General features: G+C 45.7%; 2 protein-coding genes across 2 annotated transcripts in view; one reads left to right on the top strand and one right to left on the bottom strand.

The window, feature by feature from the left end:
* Positions 1 to 12675: 12675 nt before the first annotated feature.
* On the bottom strand, positions 12676 to 27028 carry LOC141050086 (olfactory receptor 11L1-like). Its single transcript, XM_073546915.1, has 3 exons — positions 26699 to 27028; positions 14623 to 14865; positions 12676 to 13014 (listed from the first exon to the last, which is right to left on the bottom strand). Exons 1-3 carry the CDS (start codon positions 27026 to 27028, stop codon positions 12676 to 12678), a joined length of 912 nt encoding a protein of 303 aa, XP_073403016.1.
* A 319-nt stretch (positions 27029 to 27347) lies between these two features.
* Positions 27348 to 27821, top strand: part of LOC141050085 (olfactory receptor 1496-like) — a 61386-nt gene continuing 60912 nt past the window's right edge. The window contains exon 1 of the mRNA XM_073546914.1: positions 27348 to 27365. Coding sequence (XP_073403015.1) covers positions 27348 to 27365 — 18 coding nt within the window. The remainder of the gene's footprint in view (positions 27366 to 27821) is intronic.

Genomic DNA, 27821 nt, shown 5'->3' with positions numbered 1-27821 from the left:
GGGAGCCCTGATACCACATGCAACAGTTCAACCTGCTTTTATACTCAGCCACACTCAGGTGGCACAAATATCATATAAATTTCCTAAACTACTGTCAGAAAAATTTAAGGATGGTAGCACGGGTAGCTGACTCCGAAGAAGTTGAGGCCTGACAGTCTTGGAGGCCTACAGCTGCAGGAAACATGCATGAAGGAGACCCAACCAAGAGTCTACACATTTAAAAAAAATAGTGGCAGACACCAACAAAGTGGCATCAATTGCAATAAAGTAGAATTAATATAATGTGGTCCAAAACCTCTTCCACTACAGCTAACCCAGAAGATGGAGAATGTAATGTGCAAGGTGGTGGAATCGCTGATCCAGATAGGTTGTGTGTTCTGACTTCTGTAACAACATTTGACTGATAATAATTAGTGATGAGCGAGTATACTCGTTGCTCGGGAATTTTGGCGTGCTCGGAGATTTCGTTTCCCTCGTCTCATCTGCATGATTTGAAACTTGTAGACAGGCTGAATACATGTGGGAATTCCCTAACAAACAAGCATTCCACATATGTATTCAACCTGTCTAGTAGTTGCAAATCAGACAGATGAGACGACGAAAACTAAATCTCCGAGCACGCCAAAATACTCGGAGGACACACCGAGCATGCTCAGGGACACCCGGGCAACGAGTATACTCGCTCGTCACTAATTATAATTCATACCTATTTGCTTCATCTTCATCATCTTTTTCAGCCATCGGAATATAATGTTGTAGAAGTGAATGCAAGTTGGTGAAGTTGATGGTAACTCATTTGTGAAAGTAATTGTATTCTTTACTATTTATCCATTGCGTGTGCTGCTAACCTCCTCATTGATCTTATTTAGTTTCTTTGGCAAGAAAAGAATAGCTCCATCAAAACCATGTGCTTTTCCTATTAATTCATCAAGCTGGTAAAGTAGAGGTGACCTTATGGATCTAGATAACATCTGTAGACTGTAGTCAACATGGTACTGTGATAAGACACACTGGGGTTTAGCTATAAATTTGACATACAAAGAAATGAACTGCACTGCAGGGAAATCAAAATCGCCTCATGTGCGAGGTGCGTTCCTGCTTAATAAGCCATGACGAGCACATGTAACCCAATACTTCGGGTGCACACCAAAAGAAAAAAAAAGTATTTGTAATAGTGATGCAAAGAAAGGATAAGGTGGCAATCACCAAAGTCTATTCTTTATTAAACAAGCATTTCACAAGTCCACATGGAGAATGGGAGATGGAGTATGCGAGTGACGACGGCCACTTCACGCTATTGTGCTTCTACCGTAGAATGCACAATAGCACGAAATGGCTGTTGTCACTCACATACTCCATCTTCCATTCTCCATGTGGACATGCTATGAACTCCTTGTTTAATAAAGAATGGACTTTTAGACTGGTGAGTGCCACCTTATCTTTTCTTTGCATCACTATTATAAATTTGAGATAGTTTGTGCACAGCTGAATAGAGTTGAGAGAAAAAACAGATTTTCATTCAATGACATATTGGATGGATTGTCTAGTGGAAACACCCATATAATGGAAGTCACATCTACGACCACTACACTCTCCAATTGACACATCTTGAAATCCAGCCGAAATGTCAAAATCTCTAGCTTCTGTTCTAGAAACTGCAGGGGCTCCTTTATGACGTCCTTGTCCAACAACTTCAGTATTTGTTGGTGATGAATTTTCAGAATCTGGCCCAGGAACACCAGGCTTGGGTAATTGCGAGTCCTGGCCTCCTGCTCTTCCATGTGCTCTTGCTCTGGCTCTTCCAGTCATGATTTAATCAAGAAGCTTTCACCTTCCCAATACGCTGACAGAGTACAGCATCGCCCAAGTGTTCACTCTCTGCTCCTCATACTTTCTTTCTGTGCAGTAACTACCTTAGGCAGAAGATGATGATGGTAGTTGGTGCATTTGAGACCCAGCCATGAAGCAGAAATAAGAATTTGAAACAGAAGTATTTTTACGGAGATACTTTTTTGGTTTTTTACCGCAAAATTGTATAGAAATAGGGTAAGACACAGCAAAAACAGTTAACTGGAAGCCTGAAATGCCACAATTTGGAGGCCACAGATAGATGAGGCATGTGACTTTTCAATATGTGGCCTGTATTTTTGTTTTTTTACTGCAAAATAGTTTATAGAAAAAGGGTAAGACACAGCAAAAAAAAAAAATAATGGATGCCTGAAATGACACAATTTGTAGACCACACATAGGTGAGGCATATAACGAAGATACTACATTGTAAAATATTTGGCATGTATGTTTGCTTTTTTACCGCAAAATATTCTATCGAAATAGGGTAAGACACAGCAAAAACAGTTAACTGGAGGCCTGAAATGCCACAATTTGAAGGCCACAGATAGATAATGCGTGTGACCGAGATACCACACTATTCAATGTGTCACGTGTATTTTTGTTTTTTTACTGCGAAATAGTTGTAACGTCCCATCACTGCATGGCTTTCCATCTCCCATCAGGCTGACACACCATCTTACTCACCACTCCTGACCATTCTGTGAGTTCTGTCCTGTGTCTTATCCATGCTGTGAACCTCATGTCCTTGGCTTGATGTGGGCATACTTCCTGGCTGTATGCTTAGAGCGGCAGCGCCTGCTCTTCCTGAGTCTTATAGAGACAGTGTGCACACTCCTAATATGTCCCCAGTCTATTGCCAAGAGCTACCGAGTACTTAAGGCATCTCCACCCATGGGGAGATGCCTAAGCAACAAACTCTCAAAGTCTGTATTCTGCTACTGAGTTGCCAGGTCCTGTTCTGTTTTCAGCCTCCCTGGGGGCTGCAAACCCAGGCCGTTTCTGTGCTCTTTGTGTCCTGTTTTCCACCTCCCTGGGGGCTGCATACCCTGTTTCTCTGCTCTTTGTCTTGTTTTCTGCCTCCCTGGTGGCTGCATACCCAGGCCTGTATCCCTCGTCCTGATATGGTTCCCATGTCAGTCCTTGTCTGTACTTATTCTGTTCCTTGTATCTGTTTGTATCCTTGCCTGTTTCTTTCCCATCTCAGCTGTATGTAGCCTTGTGTTTACTCCTTCTGCTTTCTGATCCGCACCCTGCAGCTCTGCTCTGCTCCGCACCCTGTGGCTTTGGTCTGCTCTCTGCTTTGCACACTGCGGCTCTGCTTTACGCTCTACTCCGCACCCTGTGGCTCTGTTCTGCTTTCTGCTCCGCTCCCTGTGGCTGTGCTTTGCTCTCCACTCCACACCCTCCAGCTATGCTCTGCTCTCCACTCTGCACCCTGCGACTCTGCTCTCCACTGTGTGCCTTGCGGTTCTGCTCTGCTCCCGTACCACACCTTGCAGTTTTGTTCTGCTCCCGTTCTGCACCTTGCAGTTCTGCTCTGCTTTCGTTCTGCACTCTGAAAGTCTTTGTCCTTGCAGTCTGAACTGGTTCCTAACAGTTCCTGTCCCTCCAGTCTGAACGGGTTCCTACCTGCTCACTTCTCCTACTCATACCTGTGATCCTGCCCTACTTGTAACGGTTCCGGTTCCTCCAGTCTGAGGCATGCCAGTCCTACCCACCTGCCAGAGTGCCAGCCATGCCCACCTGCCTGCCAGAGTGCCAGCCATGCCCGCCCACCTGCCAGAATGCCAGCCATGCCCGACTGCCTGCCAGAGTGCAAGCCATGCCCGCTTGCCTGCCAGAGTGCCAGCTGTGCCTGTCTTGCCTATCTGTACTTGCTCGCACCTGTCTTTAGTGTTATTTCCCCCAGAGGGATCAGCTGCTACTGCTAGACACAACCCTGGAGTGGTAACTAGCAGGTACCTGCCACACAAGCCTGACCTCACCATTAGAGGCTCCAGTGTACACCAAGGTAACTACCTAGTCACGCCCCTCCAGGGTAGTCTGGTTTGTGACATAGTGGGGCCACAATACTCGCTCGCGCCATCCTGTCTGGGCGCAAGCATTAAAATAGTGTATAGAAATAGGGTAAGACACAGCAAAAACAGTTAACTGGAGGCCTGAAATACCGCAATTTGTAGGCCACAGATAGATGATGCGTGTGACCGAGATACCACACTGTTCAATATGTGGCCTGAATTTTTGGCTTTTCACTACAAAATAGTGTATAGAATTAGGGTAAGACACAGCAAAAAAATGAATGTAGGCCTGAAATGCCACAATTTGTAGGCCACACATAGATGAGGCGTCTGACGGAGATACTACACTGTCCAATATGTGGCCTGTATTTTTTGTTTTTTTACAGCTTTATAGTGTATAGAACTAGGGTAAGACACAGCACAAAAATTGAATGGAGGCCTGAACTGCCACAATTTATAGACCACAGATAAATGAGACATATAACCAAGGTATCACACTGCTCAATATGTGGCCTGTATTTTTGTTGCTTTACTGCAAATTAGTGAGAATAGAAATAGCATAAGACACATCAAAAAAAGAATGGAGGCCTGAAATGCCACAATTTGTAGGCCACAGCTAGATGTGGCGTTGAACTGAGATAACACTCTATTCAATATGTGACTTTTTTTGCTTTTACTGCAAAATAATGTATAGAAATAGGGTAACACACAGCACAAAAAATGAAAGGAGGCCTGAAATGCAACAATTTGTAAGCCTCAGATAGATGAGGTGTATGACCGAGATAACACACTGTTCAATATGTGGCCTGTATTTTTGTTTTTTAACGCATATTATTGTATAGAAATAGCGTAGGTCACAGCAAAAAAACAGTTAACTGGAGGCCTGAAATGCCACAATTTGCAGCCCACAGATAGATGAGGCGCCTGACGGGGATAGCCCACTTTCAAATATCTGGCCTGTATTTTTTTTGTTGTTTGGCCCAGCTAAATTGTGTCAATAAGTAGGCTAAGACACAACAAATAAAATTCTATTGAAGCCTGAAATGGCACAATTTTGAGTGCAATGATCTGCGATCCGTGTGGCGGACAAAACCCAGTTTAAAATATCTGCCATGTGTAGTGCTGCTGCAATGGAATTGCACACAACCTCCACCAGGGGGTGCTAGTGAGGGGAGAAGGTTGCACACACAGCACAGCAGCAGTGCAGAAGCCACTAGGTGGCAGAAGAGTAGTCAGACAAGCCGGGTCAGTAACAGACAAGGAACGCAATACCAGAGGAAACAGCAATATGGTAAGAAGCAAGGCAGAGAAGTCACAGCCAGTCGGGAACGGATATACCAAAGACAAGAGGCAAAAAGCAGGTCAGGGTCCAAGCCGAGTCAAATACCAAGAAGTCCGAACACAAGGGGGAGACACAGAGATGGGACAAGGGGAATAAACAGACATGGGTCAAGTCAGGAATCAGAGCAGGACAAATCAGGATATACCAGAGTCAGCTTACTCATGCCATAGGCAGAGCTATTACTAACATCGACTACAGGAAGCAGCGGCTATAAATTGCCAATCTGAACCCAAACTGAGGCGGAGGAAGGTTAACCCCTGACATGACCAATCCGGGAAAAAGGGAAAACAAGACTTTAAACCCGGTCTGGAACATGACACCCTGTAGCTAAATATTTTTTGGGTAGCTAAATATTTTTTGGGCTGCAAAATGGTGTCAAGGAATAGTATAAGACACTAAAAAAACTTTATTGTATCACAAATAATGGCAGAATTTTCTGCGTACTCAGATGTGATGGCTGGGATGGGAAAACCCATTTAAAATAGCTGAATTTTCACACTGTACTATGAAAAGGATCTGGCTGTATTCTGCAGTGTTAACAAGCAAATGGAGAAAAAAAAAAAGAAAAAAGAGGGCTCTGATTGCTTCTGAATGAAATAATCAGGATTAAGATGCAACAAAAATTATTCCTGGCCACTGATACCTGTGGCTAGGTATATACGGTCAACATATGTAAAAGGCAGCAACAGCAGACTGGAAAGGACTCTTTTCATGTACAGTATGCATTGATATTTTTATACCCACACACAGTGCATGCATGCCTTGCACTGATATGTATATAGCCACATACACTCCCCTGTCTACCTAGCACTATAATCTACTGTACATATCCAATAATTAGTCCTTAGAAGGACTGTTGGTTCAGCTGGATTTGTTTACTGTACGATGGTATACCTACACTTACTTATAAACCCCCAAATCCGACTCTATCTCAGCAGCAACTCTCCCTACACTGTCTGAATCCAAATCTGAATGCAACGAGCAGGGTGGTGGCAGGTCTCATAGTCCTGATGATGCTGTGCGGCCAGCCAATCACTGTAATACCACAACCAAGATGGCTGCGGAATTACAGTGTGTGGCAAACAATCCCTGCATGTTGATTGGCACTCAAAAGAGTGCCAAACTTGCAGGGCAGGGACCCAAATTCCCACTGAATCATCAAGGAAATGCTTATTAGTTGCAGATATATTCAGAGCCATGCGTCTGATCCAGATGTCAGTCTGATCCTGGCATATTTCAAATTCCATCTTTCAAATTACAGATTTCTAATTACACTACGTTGAATTAGACTTGAATTCCATTTGGCCACTCATCACCATCACCATCATAACTCCTATAACATTATCATCATCATCACCATCATCATATGTATCAGCTAATTGAGTTGTTTCCGCTTCACGCAGGTACGCTTTGAATGTACACAACTTTCCCTGGCTCCTTACTGTCTATGTGAATTTAATTTAATCTCTCTGGTATGCTTTGAATGTACATAACTTTCCCTGGCTCCTGACTGTCTATGTGAATTCCATTTAATCTCTCTGGTACACTTTGAATGTACACAACTTTCCCTGGTTCCTGACTGTCTATGTGAATTGCATTTAATCTCTCTGGTACGATTTGCTTACCCATCATTTTGTTTCCATAATCTGTTTAATTTCTCTTGTGTTTTTCATGCATATCTTTGAAAGGTCACTCCAAACCCTCCCTTTTTTATTACCTTTGCTTCTCTCTGAGCAACTGGTCTGGCAATTCACACCCAACCCCTCATTCACACCTGATTGTCCTTTTGTTGCAGAAATATTCAGAGCCATGCGTCTGATCTTGACATTAGTCTGATCCTGGCATCTTTAAAATTCCATCTTTCAAATTACAGATTTCTAATTAAACTACTTTGAATTAGTCTAGAATTCTATCATGCATTTGGCCACTCTCCATCATCACTCCTATAATAACATCATCATCATCATCACAATCATAATCTGTATCATCTAATTGAGTCATTTCCTCTTCCCACAGGTACGTTTTGAATGTGCGCAACGTTCCCTGGTTCTTGACGGTCTATGTTAATTGCATTTAATCTCTCTGGTATGCTTTAAATGTACACAAATTGTGTTTTTCATTCATGTCTTTGAAACGTCAGTCCGATACAGGAATCTTTCAAATTAAAGGTTTCAAATTACAGATTTCTAATTGGACTGGAATTGACTGTAAGGTAATGAGATAGAAAACCACTACAATGTTTCAGTTTCTTTTCACTTTCACCCCCTTATTACTTTCTTCCCATCTCCTGAAATCCCTCCACCTAGTAAGGAAGTAGTCATTTCTCCCACCAGCCACCCCAGCCATCTCCTCCTCAGGACTGTTCCTCCACATACAATTCTTCTCTCCAGACATATACAGATGAATCATGTCCTCTCCTGCTCCCACTTTCTAATGCTATGTCTGCTACTCCTCATTGCTGGTTACATATCCCCAAATTCTGGCCCTCCTCAACACATCCCGACACTCATTTCTAATACCCTGCCACAATCCTCTACATGTTTTTGCAACCATGATAACATCATACCCATTCATCCAGCCCCCACACCACCCGGAGCGCTTTGTAACGCACGTTCTGTCTGCAACAAACTGTCATATATCCATGACCTTTCTATCAACAACAAACTCTCCTTCCTTGGCATCACTGAAACCTGGATCATCCCCTCTAACTCAACTTCTCTAGCTACACTTTCTTATGGCGGACTTAATCTTTCTCACACCCCTCACCCCAGCAACAAATGTGAGTTGTCTTGCTCCTGTCTGATACCTGCTCCTTTACCCCAATTCTGCTACCACAGTGTGCTACTCTTCCATCATTTGAGGTGCAGTCCGCCCGCATCTACTCCTTCTCCAACCTCCAGCTGGCTGTCATATACCGCCCCCCAGAACTATCCATCTCCACTTTTTTCGACCACTTCACCACCTGACTACTTCATTTCCTTTCTGCTGACATCCCCACTATCATCATGGGTAACTTCAACATCCCTATTGACACTCCCACCTCAGCTGCCTCTAAACTTTTATCGCTGACTGTTTCCTTTGGCCTCACTCAATGATCTCACTAACTCACCCCTCCCCCTGTCTGACCACAACCTACTGACATTTTTCTTCCCTCTCCTCTCCTGGTGTGCCTTTTTTGCGGTTAGAAAGTGTTTGGCAGGAAGTGTCTTTTAGGTAATATGGGTTTGATAGTGGGAGCTAGTAAAAGACCTAGATTTGGGGATTTCCTATATGTAAATTTTGGACAAGAGAGTAGAAGGTCACCAATGACTTTGTCTCTCTGAAGTAGGGGCCAATGTTTTTTGATAGTTTTATTAAATTTTAAGTGCCCTGACTGATATTGGGTAAAGAAAGGTAACTTATAGATTTGCTCCTGAAGACTTGGCGGATGTCTACTGGGATTGGTTCTGTGGATAAGACTATTTCTGGGGGTATTTTTAATTGTTAATCTTGTTTTTTCTAATGATGTTAGCGAGTAGCCTTTTGCTACTAGTTGATTTGAAAGGTGTTTGGATTCATTGTCGTAATCATCACTTTTTGCACAATTCCATCTAATTCGGATATATTGTCCTTTGGGAACATTAGTGAGCCAGATTGGTAAATGTCGGCTGTTAAGATGAATATAGCTGTTAAGGGCCTGTCACACTAAGAGATATTGCTAGCAATATCGCTATAACTAGTGACGTTATAGCGATATTGCTAGCGATATCGCTGTGTCTGATACTTACCTGTGACCAGCTCCCCTGCTGGTTATCGCTGATCGCACGAGAACGTTCAGGACTGTTTCTCGTCGTCAGCTTCCTGCGGCGCTTCCTGTGGAGAGACAAGCGACGAGCATGGACGCGGGCGGGAGGACACAGGATCGCCTAGTGTGACAGGTAAGTAGCGATCCCCGTCCCCAGCGATGTCGCTAGTGAGATCTGCCTGTGTGGCAGCTCACTAGCGACCACTTAGCGATGTACCAGCGATCCTGACAGCGTCATATTGCTGGTCGGGATCGCTGGTACATCGCTAAGTGTGACAGTACCTTTAGAATCGACTCCTTTTCTATAGCACTTGGTTAACAGATAATTTCCCTCACTAAAAATTGTGAAGTCCAGAAAGTTTTCACTATTTTGGCTAATGGTTGGCGTGAATTCAAGGCCAAAACAATTGTTGTTTAGGCCTGAGAGGAAAGTTTCAAGTTCCAGCTCTGAACCCTCCCAGAAGAAAAAATTGTCATTTATGAAGCAACCCATAAATTTAGCCCTTTACGTAGTTTGGCCCTGTTTGTATAGTTATAAAATTCCTCCCATTCACCAACATACGTGTTGGCATAACTGTTCGCAAGACGTGTGCCCATTGCAGTCCCACATATCTGCAAATAAAACTGTTTTTCATAAATAAAATTGCTGTGGGTGATTAATGAATTTGATACTTTTCCCAATAAAGTCAATTTGGCTAGCTTCATAAATTCCAAGGTTGTGAAGAAAATAATTTGCTGCCTCACATCCTTTTTGGTGGTTCATTACCATGTAAAGAGATTTAATATCAAGTGTGTCCAAAAAATAGTTTGGTTTCCACTTGATGATTTCTAAAATTTGGAGCATATAGAATCATAGAAACATAGAATCATAGAATCATAGAGTTGGAAGGGACCTCCTGGGCCATCTGGTCCAACCCCCTGCTCAAAGCAGGATTCGCTAAATCATCCCAGTCATATGTATAGTATCTTTAAGGTACGCTGGTAGTAGGGGCATGCACCTCTGCAGATGCGTGTCCTCATATTTGGATAGATTTGCCATTAGGCAATTAATGCTGGATATGATTGGCCTGCCCGGGGGGTGTGTGTTATATTCTTATGTATTTCTGGAATGTGGTAAAAGACTGTTAATGTGAGGGTTTTGTTTGTAATGAATGAATATTTTTTTTTTTGTAAGTATTCCAGAAATTTTGTCAAATTGAGCTAGTTCATTGGGTTGCTTGTTGAAATTAGTAGTGGGGTCAGTAGGTAATTTTTCTAAGTTGTACTGTCTTCCAGTAATCTAAGCGATTCTTGATGGTAGCTAGTTCGATTGAGGATGACAGTACCGCCCCCCTTATCTGCTGGGCGGATAATTATAGTGTTGTTTTCCTGGAGGTCAATGATTGTCTTCTTTTCAGCATTGTTAATATTGGATTTGAGGAATTTTGGTTTCCCCTTGTAGGATTTTCTTAAAATGGCTGTCACCAGAGTTTCAAAAGAATGAAAATCATTGGAATATTCACTAGTAGGATGAAACATTGAGAGTTTGGATAAGGAGATGTGTATAACTACTGGTTTCCCTTGAATGGACCTTATACTGTTGAACATGTGCATTGACTGTGTCCTCTTTAGGAAGTACATTTTAGGGCTAAGTTCCGTAGAAATTTCTTTATACTGATATAAAGATTAAAAGGATTGGTAGTTGCTGTAGGGGCAAATTTAAGTCCTTTTTAAAGAAGTGACTGTTCACTAGACGATAATAAATATGAACTTAGATTGAATATTTTTTTGTTGTTGTGATGTGTTGGTTGGGGCTATTTTCTCTTTGGAGAGTTGCCCGCCCCTCTTTCCCCTTTTTGTTTTTCGGTATTTATGTGTAGTTTCTTTAAGGTACGCTGGTAGGAGGGGCATGCACCTCTGCAGATGCATATTGTCCCTCCCGTCCTTACTAGCTGCCAACTACTTGACGTCACGCCACCCAGCTTCCTGCTTCTTCTGGCTTCACAATGGCTATGCTTTCGGACAGAGCCCGCTGCTAACTTCTGACCGCATGCATTCTTACATCCTACTCTCAGTCACCCGACACCTGTCAGCACCACGGGGGGACGCTCCCCATTCCCTATGCTGCGGTCTTTTCGCTTACCAGCTACTTGAACCCAGCACTTCTCCTAAGCCTGCTTATTATCGAAGTAAGTGTCCATGTTTAATGCCATTCATCAGTAACCGGTATGAACCAGCACACTTCAGTATATCATTGCGCTACAATGTTTTATATGTCGTTCTTCTACCTCTCTAGTTTTTTTAAGGTTCATATGAGTAAGCACAGTGAACTTTTAACCATTTGTTTTACCCTTTATGTGCTTCTAGCAGGTTTTACACAGAACCTGTGTTTCACTTGCAGCTACCACAGCTTTAATTAGCTTAGAAGCGCCGGTGTGTTCCTTATTGATATTTTATTGCAAGACAGTATTACCCAAACGATTTTGATTATCAATTGTAGATTCCTGCCTGCACAACCATATTAACGCAAACAATTTTGATTAGGAAATGTGAGCACCTAACTGCAGCACAGTATTAGCTTAGATTATGAAATGTGGCCTCTTGCCAACACTCTATTAACACAAACTAGTTAGATACTGGAAGGTCATTTTCACACAGGATCCTATCGAAGTGTATGACAACTTGCAGAAGTAACCTCTCTGCGCTGTTACACTGACAAAATGGGGTCAGCAAAACAACATGTCCACTTTCTATATGGAGATGGACAAGTGACTTTGGCAGCCAATGACAGAAGCCCTTGTGTCTGGACATTGTGGATTATATATGTGCTGAGATTGACTTCTGGAATCTACACACAATAAGCTAATAAAAAATTAAAAAAAAAAATTTAATTATATAACCGTCAGCCGATCCTCTGACCTCTATCCATCCAACCCCACTCGTCATACAGCAAGCACCACTATCCTAGTCAAAGTCCTAACAAAAGCATTAGCGGTAATGTTATCATTTACCAAACTGCACCAGAATTTAGCCGACTTTGAGGCAAAGTGCTCGGAAATCCGAATACAAATCCGAATGAGCTACGTTTGTGTCGAATTTGAGATTGGCGAATGCTTTCAGAACAAGTTCACTCATCTCTATTTATGTTTTGCTACTTTTTAACCAAATAAGATAAATATTGTGATTTTTTATTAATTTCTGCATGTAGCAACAGCAAATTTGCTATTTATTAAGATTAAATAATACCATTCCTAAACTGTGTTTGTGTGGAGAGAACACTATAGCTGCTCTTCTACCTGCTTAAGCTTGGCTTAATAGAGAATGCCAAAATAAATGCTATGTATTTAAGAAAAAAGAAGCGTGTATGTAATTAATAGGCAGCACTGTTAGGATCCAAACACATGATGGTGAGTTATTTAGCTTTATAAAATTGGTCCCTAGTATGTGAATTTCTGAGAATTACAATTGTAGTTGTGGGACAAGAAATCTGCCCATACGTTAATGCATTTTCTATTACAGTCACTGTCCTGGGAAAGGCCAACTACTAGTGACGAAATAGTAACTTCAAAGTAAAATCAGTGCTGTCTTCTATAGAAATTTTCTTGACGATTGTTGACTTAGAGTCTGGGCCATAAGAGAACCATGTTACTCTACAAGCGTCAAATCAACTTTATCATCAAGCGGTATATTAGCATGGATTTTTACCAGGTCAAGCATTTATGTGATTGCTGTACAGCTTTCTTAATTTCTTTATTTCTCAGACTGTATATAATGGGGTTTACCAAAGGAGTAAATACAGTATATAGAAGGGATAGGATTTTACTCATGGTGAGTGTTCGGCCTTGGGATGGGACGACATAAACGCTGAACATGGTCCAGAAGAAAATGGAGACCACCGTGAGGTGGGAGCTACAGGTGGAGAAGGCTTTCTGTCTACCAGTACTGGATGGGATCCTTAGAATTGTTAGAGCTATATACGTATAAGACACTATAATAATTGTGGTTGGGGTTATAATAGTTGGAATACTTAGTAAATATACAGTGGGGAAAAAAAGTATTTAGTCAGTCAGCAATAGTGCAAGTTCCACCACTTAAAAAGATGAGAGGCGTCTGTAATTTACATCATAGGTAGACCTCAACTATGGGAGACAAACTGAGAAAAAAAAATCCAGAAAATCACATTGTCTGTTTTTTTTTCATTTTATTTGCATATTATGGTGGAAAATAAGTATTTGGTCAGAAACAAGCAATCAAGATTTCTGGCTCTCACAGACCTGTAACTTCTTCTTTAAGAGTCTCCTCTTTCCTCCACTCATTACCTGTAGTAATGGCACCTGTTTAAACTTGTTATCAGTATAAAAAGACACCTGTGCACACCCTCAAACAGTCTGACTCCAAACTCCACTATGGTGAAGACCAAAGAGCTGTCAAAGGACACCAGAAACAAAATTGTAGCCCTGCACCAGGCTGGGAAGACTGAATCTGCAATAGCCAACCAGCTTGGAGTGAAGAAATCAACTGTGGGAGCAATAATTAGAAAATGGAAGACATACAAGACCACTGATAATCTCCCTCAATCTGGTGCTCCACGCAAAATCCCACCCCGTGGGGTCAGAATGATCACAAGAACGGTGAGCAAAAATCCCAGAACCACGCGGGGGGACCTAGTGAATGAACTGCAGAGAGCTGGGACCAATGTAACAAGGCCTACCATAAGTAACACACTACGCCACCATGGACTCAGATCCTGCAGTGCCAGACGTGTCCCACTGCTTAAGCCTGTACATGTCCGGGCCCATCTGAAGTTTGCTAGAGAGCATTTGGATGATCCAGAGGAGTTTTGGGAGAATGTCCTATGGTCTGATGAAACCAAACTGGAACTGTTTGGTAGAAATACAACTTGTCGTGTTTGGAGGAAAAAGAATACTGAGTTGCATCCATCAAACACCATACCTACTGTAAAGCATGGTGGTGAAAACATCATGCTTTGGGGCTGTTTCTCTGCAAAGGGGCCAGGACGACTGATCTGGGTACATGAAAGAATGAATGGGGCCATGTATCGTGAGATTTTGAGTGCAAACCTCCTTCCATCAGCAAGGGCATTGAAGATGAAACGTGGCTGGGTCTTTCAACATGACAATGATCCAAAGCACATCGCCAGGGCAACAAAGGAGTGGCTTCGTAAGAAGCATTTCAAGGTCCTGGAGTGGCCTAGCCAGTCTCCAGATCTCAACCCTATAGAAAACCTTTGGAGGGAGTTGAAAGTCCGTGTTGCCAAGCGAAAAACCAAAAACATCACTGCTCTAGAGGAGATCTGCATGGAGGAATGGGCCAACATACCAACAACAGTGTGTGGCAACCTTATGAAGACTTACAGAAAATGTTTGACCTCTGTCATTGCCAACAAAGGATATATCACAAAGTATTGAGATGAAATTTTGTTTTTGACCAAATACTTATTTTCCACCATAATATGCAAATAAAATGAAAAAAAAACAGACAATGTGATTTTCTGGATTTTTTTTTCTCAGTTTGTCTCCCATAGTTGAGGTCTACCTATGATGTAAATTACAGACGCCTCTCATCTTTTTAAGTGGTGGAACTTGCACTATTGCTGACTGACTAAATACTTTTTTTCCCCACTGTACCTCTAATTCAATGATGAAGGTGTTAGAACAAGCAAGTTCCAATAAGGGGACAAGGTCACAAAATAAATGGTCAATGACGTTTGGTCCACAAAAGTTTAGTTTTGCTGTTGTTATGGTGTAAATCAACATAATAGAAAATCCAAACACCCAACAGTTGGTGATTAACATCCCACATTGACCATTTGTCATGATAGAGGTATAGTGAAGAGGATTACAGATGGCCACATATCGGTCATAAGTAGAGTTGAGCGATACCAGCCGATACTTGAAAATATCGGATCGGAATGGATCGGCCGATCTTTAAAAAAAGTATCGGTATCGCCGATTCCGATACCGGGAACCAATGCAAGTCAATGGGGCCAAAATATCGGAATTAAAAAAAACCCTTTCTTTCCTTGTAGGTTAATTCTACATGAAGAAAAACAACTAAGAATAATGTAGAATGTATTGTGGGAGGTGGAGGAGACATTAAAGCCATAGAGGTTTAGCCCAATCAAATGGAATAGCAGGAATTAAACTTTTTTTTTAAAGATGTTAGGAGTTACAAAGATATTGACTATGTTAGCCTCATTTATATTTTGCCAGACATGTATGTCTTCTTCTTCTACTTCCTTTTTTTACATTCTTCTTCTTCTTCTTCTACTTCCTTTTTTTACATTCTTCTTCTTCTTCTTCTACTTCCTTTTTTTACATTCTTCTTCTTCTTCTTCTACTTCCTTTTTTTACATTCTTCTTCTTCTTCTTCTACTTCCTTTTTTTACATTCTTCTTCTTCTTCTTCTACTTCCTTTTTTTACATTCTTCTTCTTCTTCTTCTACTTCCTTTTTTTACATTCTTCTTCTACTTCCTTTTTTTACATTCTTCTTCTTCTTCTTCTACTTCCTTTTTTTACATTCTTCTTCTTCTTCTTCTTCTTCTTCTTCTTCTTCTTCTTCTTCTTCTTCTTCTTCTTCTTCCTTTTCTTACATTCTTCATATTCTTCTTATTCAACAATTATTATTCTACATATTCAGCTTCTTCATCTTCTTCCTATTCTTCTTCATCATATTCTTGTTTGTGTCAGGCATTCCTGTAGTTGTTATCTAGAAAAGTTAGAAGTTTACACCTTCCGTTCTGCCTGTCACAAAAGATTTACAACAGGATTTGTCCGCGTTCAGTTTGGCCTGCAGCAGCAGGCCTTTTCCAGGGGCACCACGAGGAGGAACGGACTCACCCCCATACACTGCTTAGTCTTCTTCTGCTTATAAATAAGATAATATCATTTGCTCAGAGTATTAGTCTTATGCTTAATGTTCTTCTGCTTTGTTTTTTTTATGCTTCTTTGTCTTCTCTCTCTTGTTGTTCTGCATCTTGGTGGTTGTCTTCCTGTTCTTTGTCCTCTTGAACCAGCTGACGGTACTGGCACCCGGAGGGGCAGCAGAAGGAACAAGAGCCAATGGCACTACCGAGGACCAGCTGACGGTGCTGGAACCTGGTTACTAAGCAGGAGGTACCTGTGCTACAAAGCACTACCAAGGACCAGCAGACGTTGCCGGAACTCGGATACCGAGATGGAGGCACCTAAGCCAAAGGCTCTGACGAGAACCAGCTGACGGTGCTGGAACCCGGAGGGGTAGCATAAGCTGCAAGAGCAAATGGAAATAGCGAGGACCAGCTGACAGTGCTGGCACCCGGAGGGGCAGCAGAAGGAATAAGAGTCAATGGCACAACCGAGGACCAGCTGACGGTGCTGGAACCCGGTTACTAAGCAGGAGGTACCTGTGCTACAAAGCACTACCAAGGACCAGCAGACGTTGCCGGAACTCGGATACCGAGATGGAGGCACCTAGGCCAAAGGCTCTGACGAGAACCAGCTGACGGTGCTGGAACCCGGAGGGGTAGCATAAGCTGCAAGAGCAAATGGAAATAGCGAGGACCAGCTGACAGTGCTGGCACCCGGAGGGGCAGCAGAAGGAATAAGAGCCAATGGCACAACCGAGGACCAGCTGACGGTGCTGGAACCCGGTTACTAAGCAGGAGGTACCTGTGCTACAAAGCACTACCAAGGACCAGCAGACGTTGCCGGAACTCGGATACCGAGATGGAGGCACCTAGGCCAAAGGCTCTGACGAGAACCAGCTGACGGTGCTGGAACCCGGAGGGGTATCAGAAGTTACCCCTGAAAAGCAAAGTTGGCATGCCGCAAGCTGGCCGCAGTTACCGAATCACACAGTCCTACAGGGGGTGCTTGTCCTACTGGCACTATGGAACAAACCTTTCTTACCAGAACCCGCAGTCCACATAGGAAGCACCTAAACTGCTGGCACCCTTGCCTCGGCTAACCCAACCGCAACACGACATGGCAACTTGGGGTGGCAAACTGACATTGACACTTCCCGGAAACAGCAGGCAGGGCTGGAACCAAGCTGGGCAGGAGGGAGTACCCGTGCCAAAGTCAGTTATGAGCAGCAACTGGCGATGTTGGAGCCCAGGACAAGCACTTAGCAGGCTGAGGCATGATGTGCTGTCAATTGGGAGGCAGCAGGACAGATTGCCATCAAAACAGCAGGGGAACAGCTGACGTTACTGAACCCCACAAACACAGGAGCTAGTGTTTTACTCTGTGAAGACGGCACTTCCGAGCAACAACTGGCTGTGTTGAAGCCCAGGGACAAGCACGGAGCAGGCTTAGGCTGCATTGAAGAAATTTTAAGATCGGTTGTAGACTACTAATTTGAACCAAGCTCCACGTAGGCCTGTGGCTTCACTGATTTTCGTATTTCCCCTGTCCTCCAACCCCGCCAGTTACAGCTCCGAAGTGGCGTCTGCACAATCCACACTTGTTCCTGTGTTACAGGTGTTCAGTCCGGTCAGTTAATCCCCTGATGTGTGTCCGGCAATGTCGCCTGCTCTGTCCACATTCCCATAATGGGAATGTGGACAGAGCAGGCGACATTGCCGGACACACATCAGGGGATTAACTGACTGGACTGAACACCTGTAACACAGGAACAAGTGTGGATTGTGCAGACGCCACTTCGGAGCTGTAACTGGCAGGGTTGGAGGACAGGGGAAATACGAGAGACAGTGGAGCCACAGGCCTAATTGGAGCACGGTTAAAAATCAGTAGTGGTACGACTGTGTAGGCAGCAGGAGACTTTGCCATCCACACAGCAGGGGATCAGCTGACATTACTGAACCCCACTGAGACACGGGAGCAAGTATCTCTTTCCGTGTGGACGGCACTTCCGAACTACAACTGGCTGTGTTGAAGCCCAGGAAATAGGAGGGTGTAGGCAGAGGCCTACTGTATTTTGAATGAGGTGACAGCAGGAGAGACTGCCATCCACACAGCAGGGGATCAGCTGACATTACTGAACCCCACTGAGACACGGGAGCAAGTATCTCTTTCCGTGTGGACGGCACTTCCGAACTACAACTGGCTGTGTTGAAGCCCAGGAAATAGGAGGGTGTAGGCAGAGGCCTACTGTATTTTGAATGAGGTGACAGCAGGAGAGACTGCCATCCACACAGCAGGGGATCAGCTGACATTACTGAACCCCACTGAGACACGGGAGCAAGTATCTCTTTCCGTGTGGACGGCACTTCCGAACTACAACTGGCTGTGTTGAAGCCCAGGAAATAGGAGGGTGTAGGCAGAGGCCTACTGTATTTTGAATGAGTTTACAGCAGGAGAGACTGCCATCCACACAGCAGGGGATCAGCTGACGTTACTGAACCCCACTGAGACACGGGAGCAAGTATCTCTTTCCGTGTGGACGGCACTTCCGAACTACAACTGGCTGTGTTGAAGCCCAGGAAATAGGAGGGTGTAGGCAGAGGCCTACTGTATTTTGAATGAGGTGACAGCAGGAGAGACTGCCATCCACACAGCAGGGGATCAGCTGACATTACTGAACCCCACTGAGACACGGGAGCAAGTATCTCTTTCCGTGTGGACGGCACTTCCGAACTACAACTGGCTGTGTTGAAGCCCAGGAAATAGGAGGGTGTAGGCAGAGGCCTACTGTATTTTGAATGAGGTGACAGCAGGAGAGACTGCCATCCACACAGCAGGGGATCAGCTGACGTTACTGAACCCCACTGAGACACGGGAGCAAGTATCTCTTTCCGTGTGGACGGCACTTCCGAACTACAACTGGCTGTGTTGAAGCCCAGGAAATAGGAGGGTGTAGGCAGAGGCCTACTGTATTTTGAATGAGGTGACAGCAGGAGAGACTGCCATCCACACAGCAGGGGATCAGCTGACATTACTGAACCCCACTGAGACACGGGAGCAAGTATCTCTTTCCGTGTGGACGGCACTTCCGAACTACAACTGGCTGTGTTGAAGCCCAGGAAATAGGAGGGTGTAGGCAGAGGCCTACTGTATTTTGAATGAGGTGACAGCAGGAGAGACTGCCATCCACACAGCAGGGGATCAGCTGACGTTACTGAACCCCACTGAGACACGGGAGCAAGTATCTCTTTCCGTGTGGACGGCACTTCCGAACTACAACTGGCTGTGTTGAAGCCCAGGAAATAGGAGGGTGTAGGCAGAGGCCTACTGTATTTTGAATGAGGTGACAGCAGGAGAGACTGCCATCCACACAGCAGGGGATCAGCTGACGTTACTGAACCCCACTGAGACACGGGAGCAAGTATCTCTTTCCGTGTGGACGGCACTTCCGAACTACAACTGGCTGTGTTGAAGCCCAGGAAATAGGAGGGTGTAGGCAGAGGCCTACTGTATTTTGAATGAGGTGACAGCAGGAGAGACTGCCATCCACACAGCAGGGGATCAGCTGACGTTACTGAACCCCACTGAGACACGGGAGCAAGTATCTCTTTCCGTGTGGACGGCACTTCCGAACTACAACTGGCTGTGTTGAAGCCCAGGAAATAGGAGGGTGTAGGCAGAGGCCTACTGTATTTTGAATGAGGTGACAGCAGGAGAGACTGCCATCCACACAGCAGGGGATCAGCTGACGTTACTGAACCCCACTGAGACACGGGAGCAAGTATCTCTTTCCGTGTGGACGGCACTTCCGAACTACAACTGGCTGTGTTGAAGCCCAGGAAATAGGAGGGTGTAGGCAGAGGCCTACTGTCTTTGTAATGCGGAGACAGCAGGAGAGACTGCCATCTCCACAGCAGGGGATCAGCTGGCAATGATGAACCCCACTAACACTTGAACGAATGTGTTTGGCTCTGTGGAGACGACACTTCTGAACACCAACTGACGCTGTTGGAGCCCAGGATTAGGCGAGGAGCAGGCTGTGGCCTACTGGATTTTGGCACGTGAAGGCAGCAGGAGACTTGCCATCTCCACAGCAGGGGAACAGCTGGCAGTGCTGAACCCCACTAACACTCTAACGAAGGTGTTTGGCTCTGTGGAGACGACACTTCTGAACACCAACTGACGCTGTTGGAGCCCAGGATTAGGCGAGGAGCAGGCTGGGGCCTACTGGATTTTGGCAGGTGAAGGCAGCAGGAGACTTGCCATCTCCACAGCAGGGGAACAGCTGGCAGTGCTGAACCCCACTAACACTCTAACGAATGTGTTTGGCTCTGTGGAGACGACACTTCTGAACACCAACTGACGCTGTTGGAGCCCAGGATTAGGCGAGGAGCAGGCTGTGGCCTACTGGATTTTGGCAGGTGAAGGCAGCAGGAGACTTGCCATCTCCACAGCAGGGGAACAGCTGGCAGTGCTGAACCCCACTAACACTCTAACGAAGGTGTTTGGCTCTGTGGAGACGACACTTCTGAACACCAACTGACGCTGTTGGAGCCCAGGATTAGGCGAGGAGCAGGCTGGGGCCTACTGGATTTTGGCAGGTGAAGGCAGCAGGAGACTTGCCATCTCCACAGCAGGGGAACAGCTGGCAGTGCTGAACCCCACTAACACTCTAACGAATGTGTTTGGCTCTGTGGAGACGACACTTCTGAACACCAACTGACGCTGTTGGAGCCCAGGATTAGGCGAGGAGCAGGCTGTGGCCTACTGGATTTTGGCAGGTGAAGGCAGCAGGAGACTTGCCATCTCCACAGCAGGGGAACAGCTGGCAGTGCTGAACCCCACTAACACTCTAACGAATGTGTTTGGCTCTGTGGAGACGACACTTCTGAACACCAACTGACGCTGTTGGAGCCCAGGATTAGGCGAGGAGCAGGCTGTGGCCTACTGGATTTTGGCAGGTGAAGGCAGCAGGAGACTTGCCATCTCCACAGCAGGGGAACAGCTGGCAGTGCTGAACCCCATTAACACTCTAACGAAGGTGTTTGGCTCTGTGGAGACGACACTTCTGAACACCAACTGACGCTGTTGGAGCCCAGGATTAGGCGAGGAGCAGGCTGGGGCCTACTGGATTTTGGCAGGTGAAGGCAGCAGGAGACTTGCCATCTCCACAGCAGGGGAACAGCTGGCAGTGCTGAACCCCACTAACACTCTAACGAAGGTGTTTGGCTCTGTGGAGACGACACTTCTGAACACCAACTGAAGCTGTTGGAGCCCAGGATTACGCATGCCGCGTGCAGAGGCCAATGGGCAGCGGTTTTTATGGAGGTTGTGGACTACTACTGATTCTAACCATGCTCCACTTAGGCCTCTGGCTCCACTGTCTCTACTATTTACCCTGGCCTCCAACCCCGCCAGCTACATCTCTGAAGTGGCGTCAGCACAATCTACACTTGTTCCTGTGTTACTGGTGCTCAGTCCCGTCAGTTGATCCCCTGATGTTTGTCCGGCAAGTTCGCCAGCTCTGTCCTCATTCCCACTACTGGTTATGGGAATGTGGACAGAGCAGGAGACCTTGCCGGACACACATCAGGGGATAAACTGATGGGACTGAGCCACAGGAACACAGGAACAAGTGTAGATTGTGCTGACGCCACTTCAGAGATGTAGATGGCGGGGTTGGAGGTCAGGGGAAATAGTAGAGACAGTGGAGCCAGAGACCTAAGTTGGGCACGGTTAAAAATCAGTAGTGGTTTGAATGTTGATGGAGCTGGTGACTTTGCCGTCCACACAGCAGGGGATCAGCTGGCATTACTGAACCCCACTAACACAGGAGCTAGTGTGTTTCTCTGTGCAGACGACACATCTGAGCGACAACTGGCTGTGTTGAAGCAAAGGGATTATAGTTCAGGTGGTAGAAAAATGAACACACCAGCAGACCTGGATACAGTTGCCAACCACTAGTTTAGTCTGTAAGAGGAATGGCAAAGTCTTTGGAGATCCAGGCCTTGTTCATTTTCAGAAAAGTCAGCCGGTCAACATTATCGGAAGATAGTCGCGTGCGACGGTCTGTTAGTACACCACCTGCGGCACTAAAGACACGTTCCGATAATACACTGGCAGCAGGGCAAGCCAGCACCTCCAATGCATACTGGCTAAGCTCTGGCCATGTATCCAGCTTAGAGACCCAAAACTTGAAGGGGGAAGAGCCATCTGGGAGTACAGCGACAGGGCAAGACATGTAGTCTGACACCATCTGACGGAAGCGTTGCCTCCTGCTGACTCGAGGCGTCGCTGATGGTGTAGACAATTGTGGTGGACACACAAAACTTTGCCACATTTGGGCCATAGTGGTCTTGCCTTGTGCTGCGGCGCTGCCTCTGCTCCCTCTTTGTGCAGAGTTTCCTCCACTGCCTCGACGCACAGAGCTGCTTTGTAAAGCACTAGCAACAATGCTGTCGGGTGGAATGGAAAACATTATGGACTGCACCAGTGACTCTTCGTACTCCCGCATTTTACGCTCCCGGTTCAACGTTGGTATGAGCCTTTGTACGCTGTCCCGGTAGCGAGGATCTAGGAGGGTGTACACCCAATAATCAGCCGAGACGAGAATGTGGGCGATGCGGCGGTCGTTTCTCAGGCACTGCAGCATGAAATCAACCATGTGCTGCAGACTCCAAACTGCCAAAGAACCGCTGTCCCCTGTTTGAGGCGTGACCTCGGCCTGCTCTGCATCACCCCACCCTCGCTGTACATACTGAGTAGAGGTTTGTGTACCTCCCTCCTCTGGAGAGATGTCTTCCTCCTCCATCGACTCCTCCTCATCCTCCTCACAAAGTGTCCCCTGCCTAGGCCTTTGTGAGGAAACACGTAGCGCAGACTGTCCAGAAGCAGATGGCATTTGGGACTCCTCATCCTCCACCTCTTCTGAAACCTCATCCCTTAGTGCTTGCAGTGTTTGTTGAAGCAGGCAGATAAGGGGGACAGTCATGCTGACTAGTGCATCATCTGCACTTGCCATCCGCGTGGATTCATCGAAGGCACGCAAAACGAGGCAGATGTCCTTCATAGAGGCCCACTCAATGGTGCTGAAGTGTGAACGGCGCACAGTGCGACTTGTTTGCGCCTGATGCAGCTGGTACTCCATGACTGCTGCCTGCTGCTCACACAACCGCTCCAACATATGTAACGTTGAATTCCACCGGGTGGGTAGGTCACATATGATGCGATGTTCCTGAAGGCCAAATCGTCGCTGCAGAGCAGCGAGGCGCGATCTTGCCGTGCTGGAACGTCGCAAGTGAGCGCACTCTATGCGGACCTTGTGCAACAGTGCAGCAAGATCCGGATAGTCCCTCAGAAAGCTCTGCACGACCAAGTTAAGAACATGTGCCAGACATGGGATGTGTGTGAGGTTGCCTAGGCCAAGAGCTGCCACCAGATTTCGGCCATTGTCACACACTACCAAGCCCGGCTGGAGATTCGCTGGCCCAAACCAAACATCGCTCTCCAGCTTGATAGCATTCCAGAGCTCCTGCGCTGTGTGGCTTCGATTCCCCAAAGAAATTAATTTGAGTACAGCCTGTTGACGTTTGGCCACGGCTGTGCTCATATCGGTCGTAACAGGCTCCTGCTCTGCTGTTTCTGAGGAACTTGAGTAGGAGGAGGAGTCTATGTGTACAGACTGGAGTCCTGCAATCCGTGGCGTTGGAAGAACACGTACAGCGCCACTCTCCAGATCCGTACCCGTCTCCACAACATTGACCCAGTGGGCAGTGAGGGAAAGGTATCGTCCCTGTCCATGGTTACTGGTCCACGCATCGGTGGTCAGGTGGACCTTGCTACTAACGGCGTTTAGTAGCGCATGTTTTATTTTGCCCTCAACATGTTTCTGCAGGGCAGGGACGGCTCGCCTGCTGAAATAAAAACGGCTGGGCACGTTGTATTGGGGGACTGCCAATGCCATTAAGTCCCGGAAGGTGTCAGTGTCCACCAGCCTGAATGACAGCATTTCAGCTGCCAGAAGTTTGGCAATGCCAGCATTCAGAGACTGTGCTCGGGGATGGTTTGCCGAGTAAGGGCGCCTTTTATCCCATGCCTGTGCTACCGATGGCTGTGATGGATGGGAACGTGCTGCTATGGGTGTAATCTGACAGGGTCTCCGGACAACAGTGGCAGAGGTTCTTCCTTGGCGATCCTGTGAGGAAGCCGAACCAGCAGTGTGTGAGCTGGAGGAAGAGGGCCCAACACGAACTGAAGAGGTGGTAGGTGGTGCTGTACGTTGGCCTACGTCTTCAGGGTGTCTCTGCAACTCCAACTCGTGCTTGGTGCGCACATGTTTCCACATATTTGTGGTATTGAGGTTGCTGACATTTCTCCCTCTTTTGACTCTCTGATGACACAGCTTGCATTTGACAAAGCAAATGTCATCTGCAACTGTGTCAAAAAAGGACCACGCACTGCAACTCTTGTGAGCGCCCGGTTTGCCTTTGGAAGGAGGAATGCTCCTAACGGGTGCCGAAGTGGAGGGTACAGGCAACCAAGTCTTCCCCCTCCCTCTGCCTCCTGTTTTGGCCGGTAGGGGAATCTCTTCCTCCGAGCTGCTCCCACCACCTTCCTGTTGCTCACGCCATGATGGGTCAAGGACCTCATCATCTTCCCTCCCCTCTTCAAACAGCTGCTTCTCCGGGGTTGTCTCGCCAGCACCGTACGCACCAGAAAGTGGCAACTGAGTCTCGTCATCATCTGATGCGTACTGAGGTGTGCTGACCATAGGCACTGGCCCACTCGCCTCTTCAGATTCAGAGGGACAAAGAAGTTGCGCATCACTGCATACTCCCTCTTCTTCACATTCAGGAATGCTGCTTGGCTGGCCCCCTCTTTCCAAGCCAACAGATTCCGAGAACAGAAGTAGAGACTGTGATGGCTCCTGTCCATGTCTCTCTGACTGCCTGGGCACTTTGGCAGGTGGTGAAGAGACAGATGGTTGCTCTTCGGTGCTCTGACCCTGAGAGGATGCGGAAGTAATTGAAGTCGATGCGTTAGCTGCCATCCATCCGACAACGGCTTCAATTTGTTCCTCCCGCAGCAGTGGGGTACGTTGAGGTCCTACAAAGCTGCGCATAAAGGACTGTTGCCTGCTAAAACTGGGGGATGCTGATCCACTGGTGCCCGCAGCAGGCCCAGAATCCCCACATCCTCTACCTGTAGAATCCCCACGTCCTCTCCCTGCAGAATCCCCACGTCCTCTCCCTGCTGAAACTCCACGCCCACGCCCACGCGCCTTACTCCCTGCCTTCTTCATCTTGCAAGACTGCTTAAGATAGGCAAAAAAGTACAAAGGGGGGCCTTAGTGTGCTTATTCCTGAACAGCTGGTTACAGGTACAAGAAACACTAATTTTATGAAGTGTGTGTGTGTGTGGACTAGACTTTAATAGGAGCTGATGTGGCCTACACAAGTTCAAAATGTAGTGTTTGGTGAACTTTTTTTGTGGTTTCTTTGTTGGAAACAAACTCAAAGTATGTGAACAAAGAATTGAAACTGATAGTATCACCAACTTTTTGGAGCTATTACAATGCAGGCAGGTAACCTACAATGCAAAAGATGAGGCTCCAAAAAAATTGGGTAATACTAATCTGGCTGCGCCGGCAGGGCACAAGCCAGAAAAAAAGGCTCCTCTATCTACTCCTATATAGTGTTTGCAACCAACCAATGTTGATGGATACGGATGGATGCACACTAATAGGAGAAGAAAAAATGAGCTGCACTCAAAGACAAATATGTGTGAGGCAGTGACGCACGTTGAGCGTCCTACAACCAGACGTAGCTGCAGGACACTCTACTCAGCGTGAGCTGCACTCACACACAGTCAGAGGCCTCTCAGACAGCCGTCAACAGTGCAGCTAAGTGGGCACTGGCACTGACAGGCTGCAGAAAGGCTCCGCTGTGTACTCCTTTATAGTGTTTGCAACCACCGTAGATGGAGACGGATGGATGCACACTAATAGAAGAAAAAATGAGCTGCACTCAAATAAAAATATGTGTGAGGCACTAACGCACGCTGAGCGTCCTACAGCCAGACGTAGCTACAGGACACACTACTCAGCGTGAGCTGCACTCACACACAGTCAGAGACCTCTCAGACAGCCGTGAACAGTGCAGCAAAGTGGACACTAGCACTGAAAGGCTGCAGAAAGGCTCCGCTGTGTACTACTAGTGTTTGCAACCAACGTATATGGATACGGATGGAAGCACACTAGATTGAAATTATGTAAAAAATGCAGCTCAAAAAATAAAAGATGTATGAGGCAGCAGTGATCACACTGGGTGGCCTACAGCCTGACGTGGCTGCAGGACCCACTCCACAGCGTGAGCTGCACTCACACAGCCCTTGCAGACAGCTGTGAACACTGCTGCTAGGGCAAAGAAGGCTACAGTGGTGGTTTATGTAGCCTGGGTAAAGCACTAGATGTTTGGTGGAATCGCTATTTCTAACTGTCCCTCACAGTCTTCTACAGCAGCCTGTCCCTAACTGAATTCACAGCAGAGTGACCAGAAATGGCGGCTGCGGTGGCTTTTATAGTGCATCATGACATCATTTCGGCAGCCAATCACAGCCATGCCAATAGTTAACATGCCTACATGCCTAACAGGATGTGCCCACACTTCGGAGGATTCCCATTGGCTTAATCAAAGCAAGCAGGCTCATAGCATGATGGGAACTTCCTATTCCGATTCCGATTCCGGAATCCGATATGACAAAAGTATCGGAATTAAGTATCGGAATTCCGATACCGCTAATATCGGCCGATACCCGATACTTGCGGTATCGGAATGCTCAACACTAGTCATAAGACATCACTGCAAGAAGAAAACACTCTGCTGCTTCTGAGGTGCAAAATAAATAAAACTGAGCGATACAGCCAAGAAAAGTAATGTTTCCCCTGTTATAGAGTAGAACATTTAGCATGTTAGGGACAATATCTGAGGTCAACAAGATGTCGGTGATGGACAGTTGTGAGATGAAGAAGTACATTGGAGTGTGGAGGTTCTTGTTGGTGGACACCAGGGTGATGATCAGGAGATTCCCACATAATATCAGACAATAAACCACAAGGAACAAGCAGAACAGTAAAAGTCTTAAATCTTTGCTCACTTGAAATCCTAAGATGTAAAACTCTGTAACCATGGTCACGTTGTTCTGCAAATAGGCAGAGAAAGTACTCATTATAAGTCACATGGCAGAGTTTTCTCAATGTATCAAGGTAGAAAACCTTAAAACACAAGTTTTGTAATATTATGTATACTGTGAAGATACATAAATACAGTATAATATATGATTTGTTATGAAGGTTTACAAATTTCGACAAATGACTGTTAAAGCCTGAGCGTGTGTCTCTATATAAGCTGCAGGTGAAGGTCTATTTCAGGACACACCCCTGTGACAACAGCAATGATATCTCACCATTTTAAATTATCCATTTGCTTCTAAGAGAAATCACGGAGGAATGGCACAAGACAGAACTGTAAGAAAAGATGATCTCCAATTGTTGTATGATTAAAAATGCAAAGCTTTATTAAAATGAAGAATCTGGAGAGGTGACAGATTCTATTTAACTGTAATTCCACCCTCATAGGAAAGTGCTGTTTATAATGCTCATGCATACAATGGTGTAGATTTACTAAAAGTGGATAATTTTTAGACAGTGCAAACTTAAACTCATCTTAAAGTGTGTCAGTTTTATCATATTGGTTCATATCATTTTGTAAATTTGTGACATCTTTCAATTGTCTAGTTTTCTTGTTCACCACGTACTTGAAATGTGTACACAAAAAATAGCATCGTGCCTCCTTTACCACAAGACCATTGTTTCGAAGAAATGCCACAGAAAGTGTTCAAAAGGCAGGATAAACGTGGTGCAAGAATTGTACAACATTTGTTTCCCCAAATTGAACTAGAATTTTAATTTGAGATTTGTTAA

This window comes from Dendrobates tinctorius, unplaced genomic scaffold (assembly GCF_039654945.1).
Source record: "Dendrobates tinctorius isolate UK_male_01 unplaced genomic scaffold, ASM3965494v1 ptg000151l, whole genome shotgun sequence".
NCBI classification, from domain to species: domain Eukaryota; kingdom Metazoa; phylum Chordata; class Amphibia; order Anura; family Dendrobatidae; genus Dendrobates; species Dendrobates tinctorius.
The sequence above is the reverse complement of the archived record's forward strand: the minus strand, read 5'-3'. Positions and strand labels throughout refer to the sequence as shown.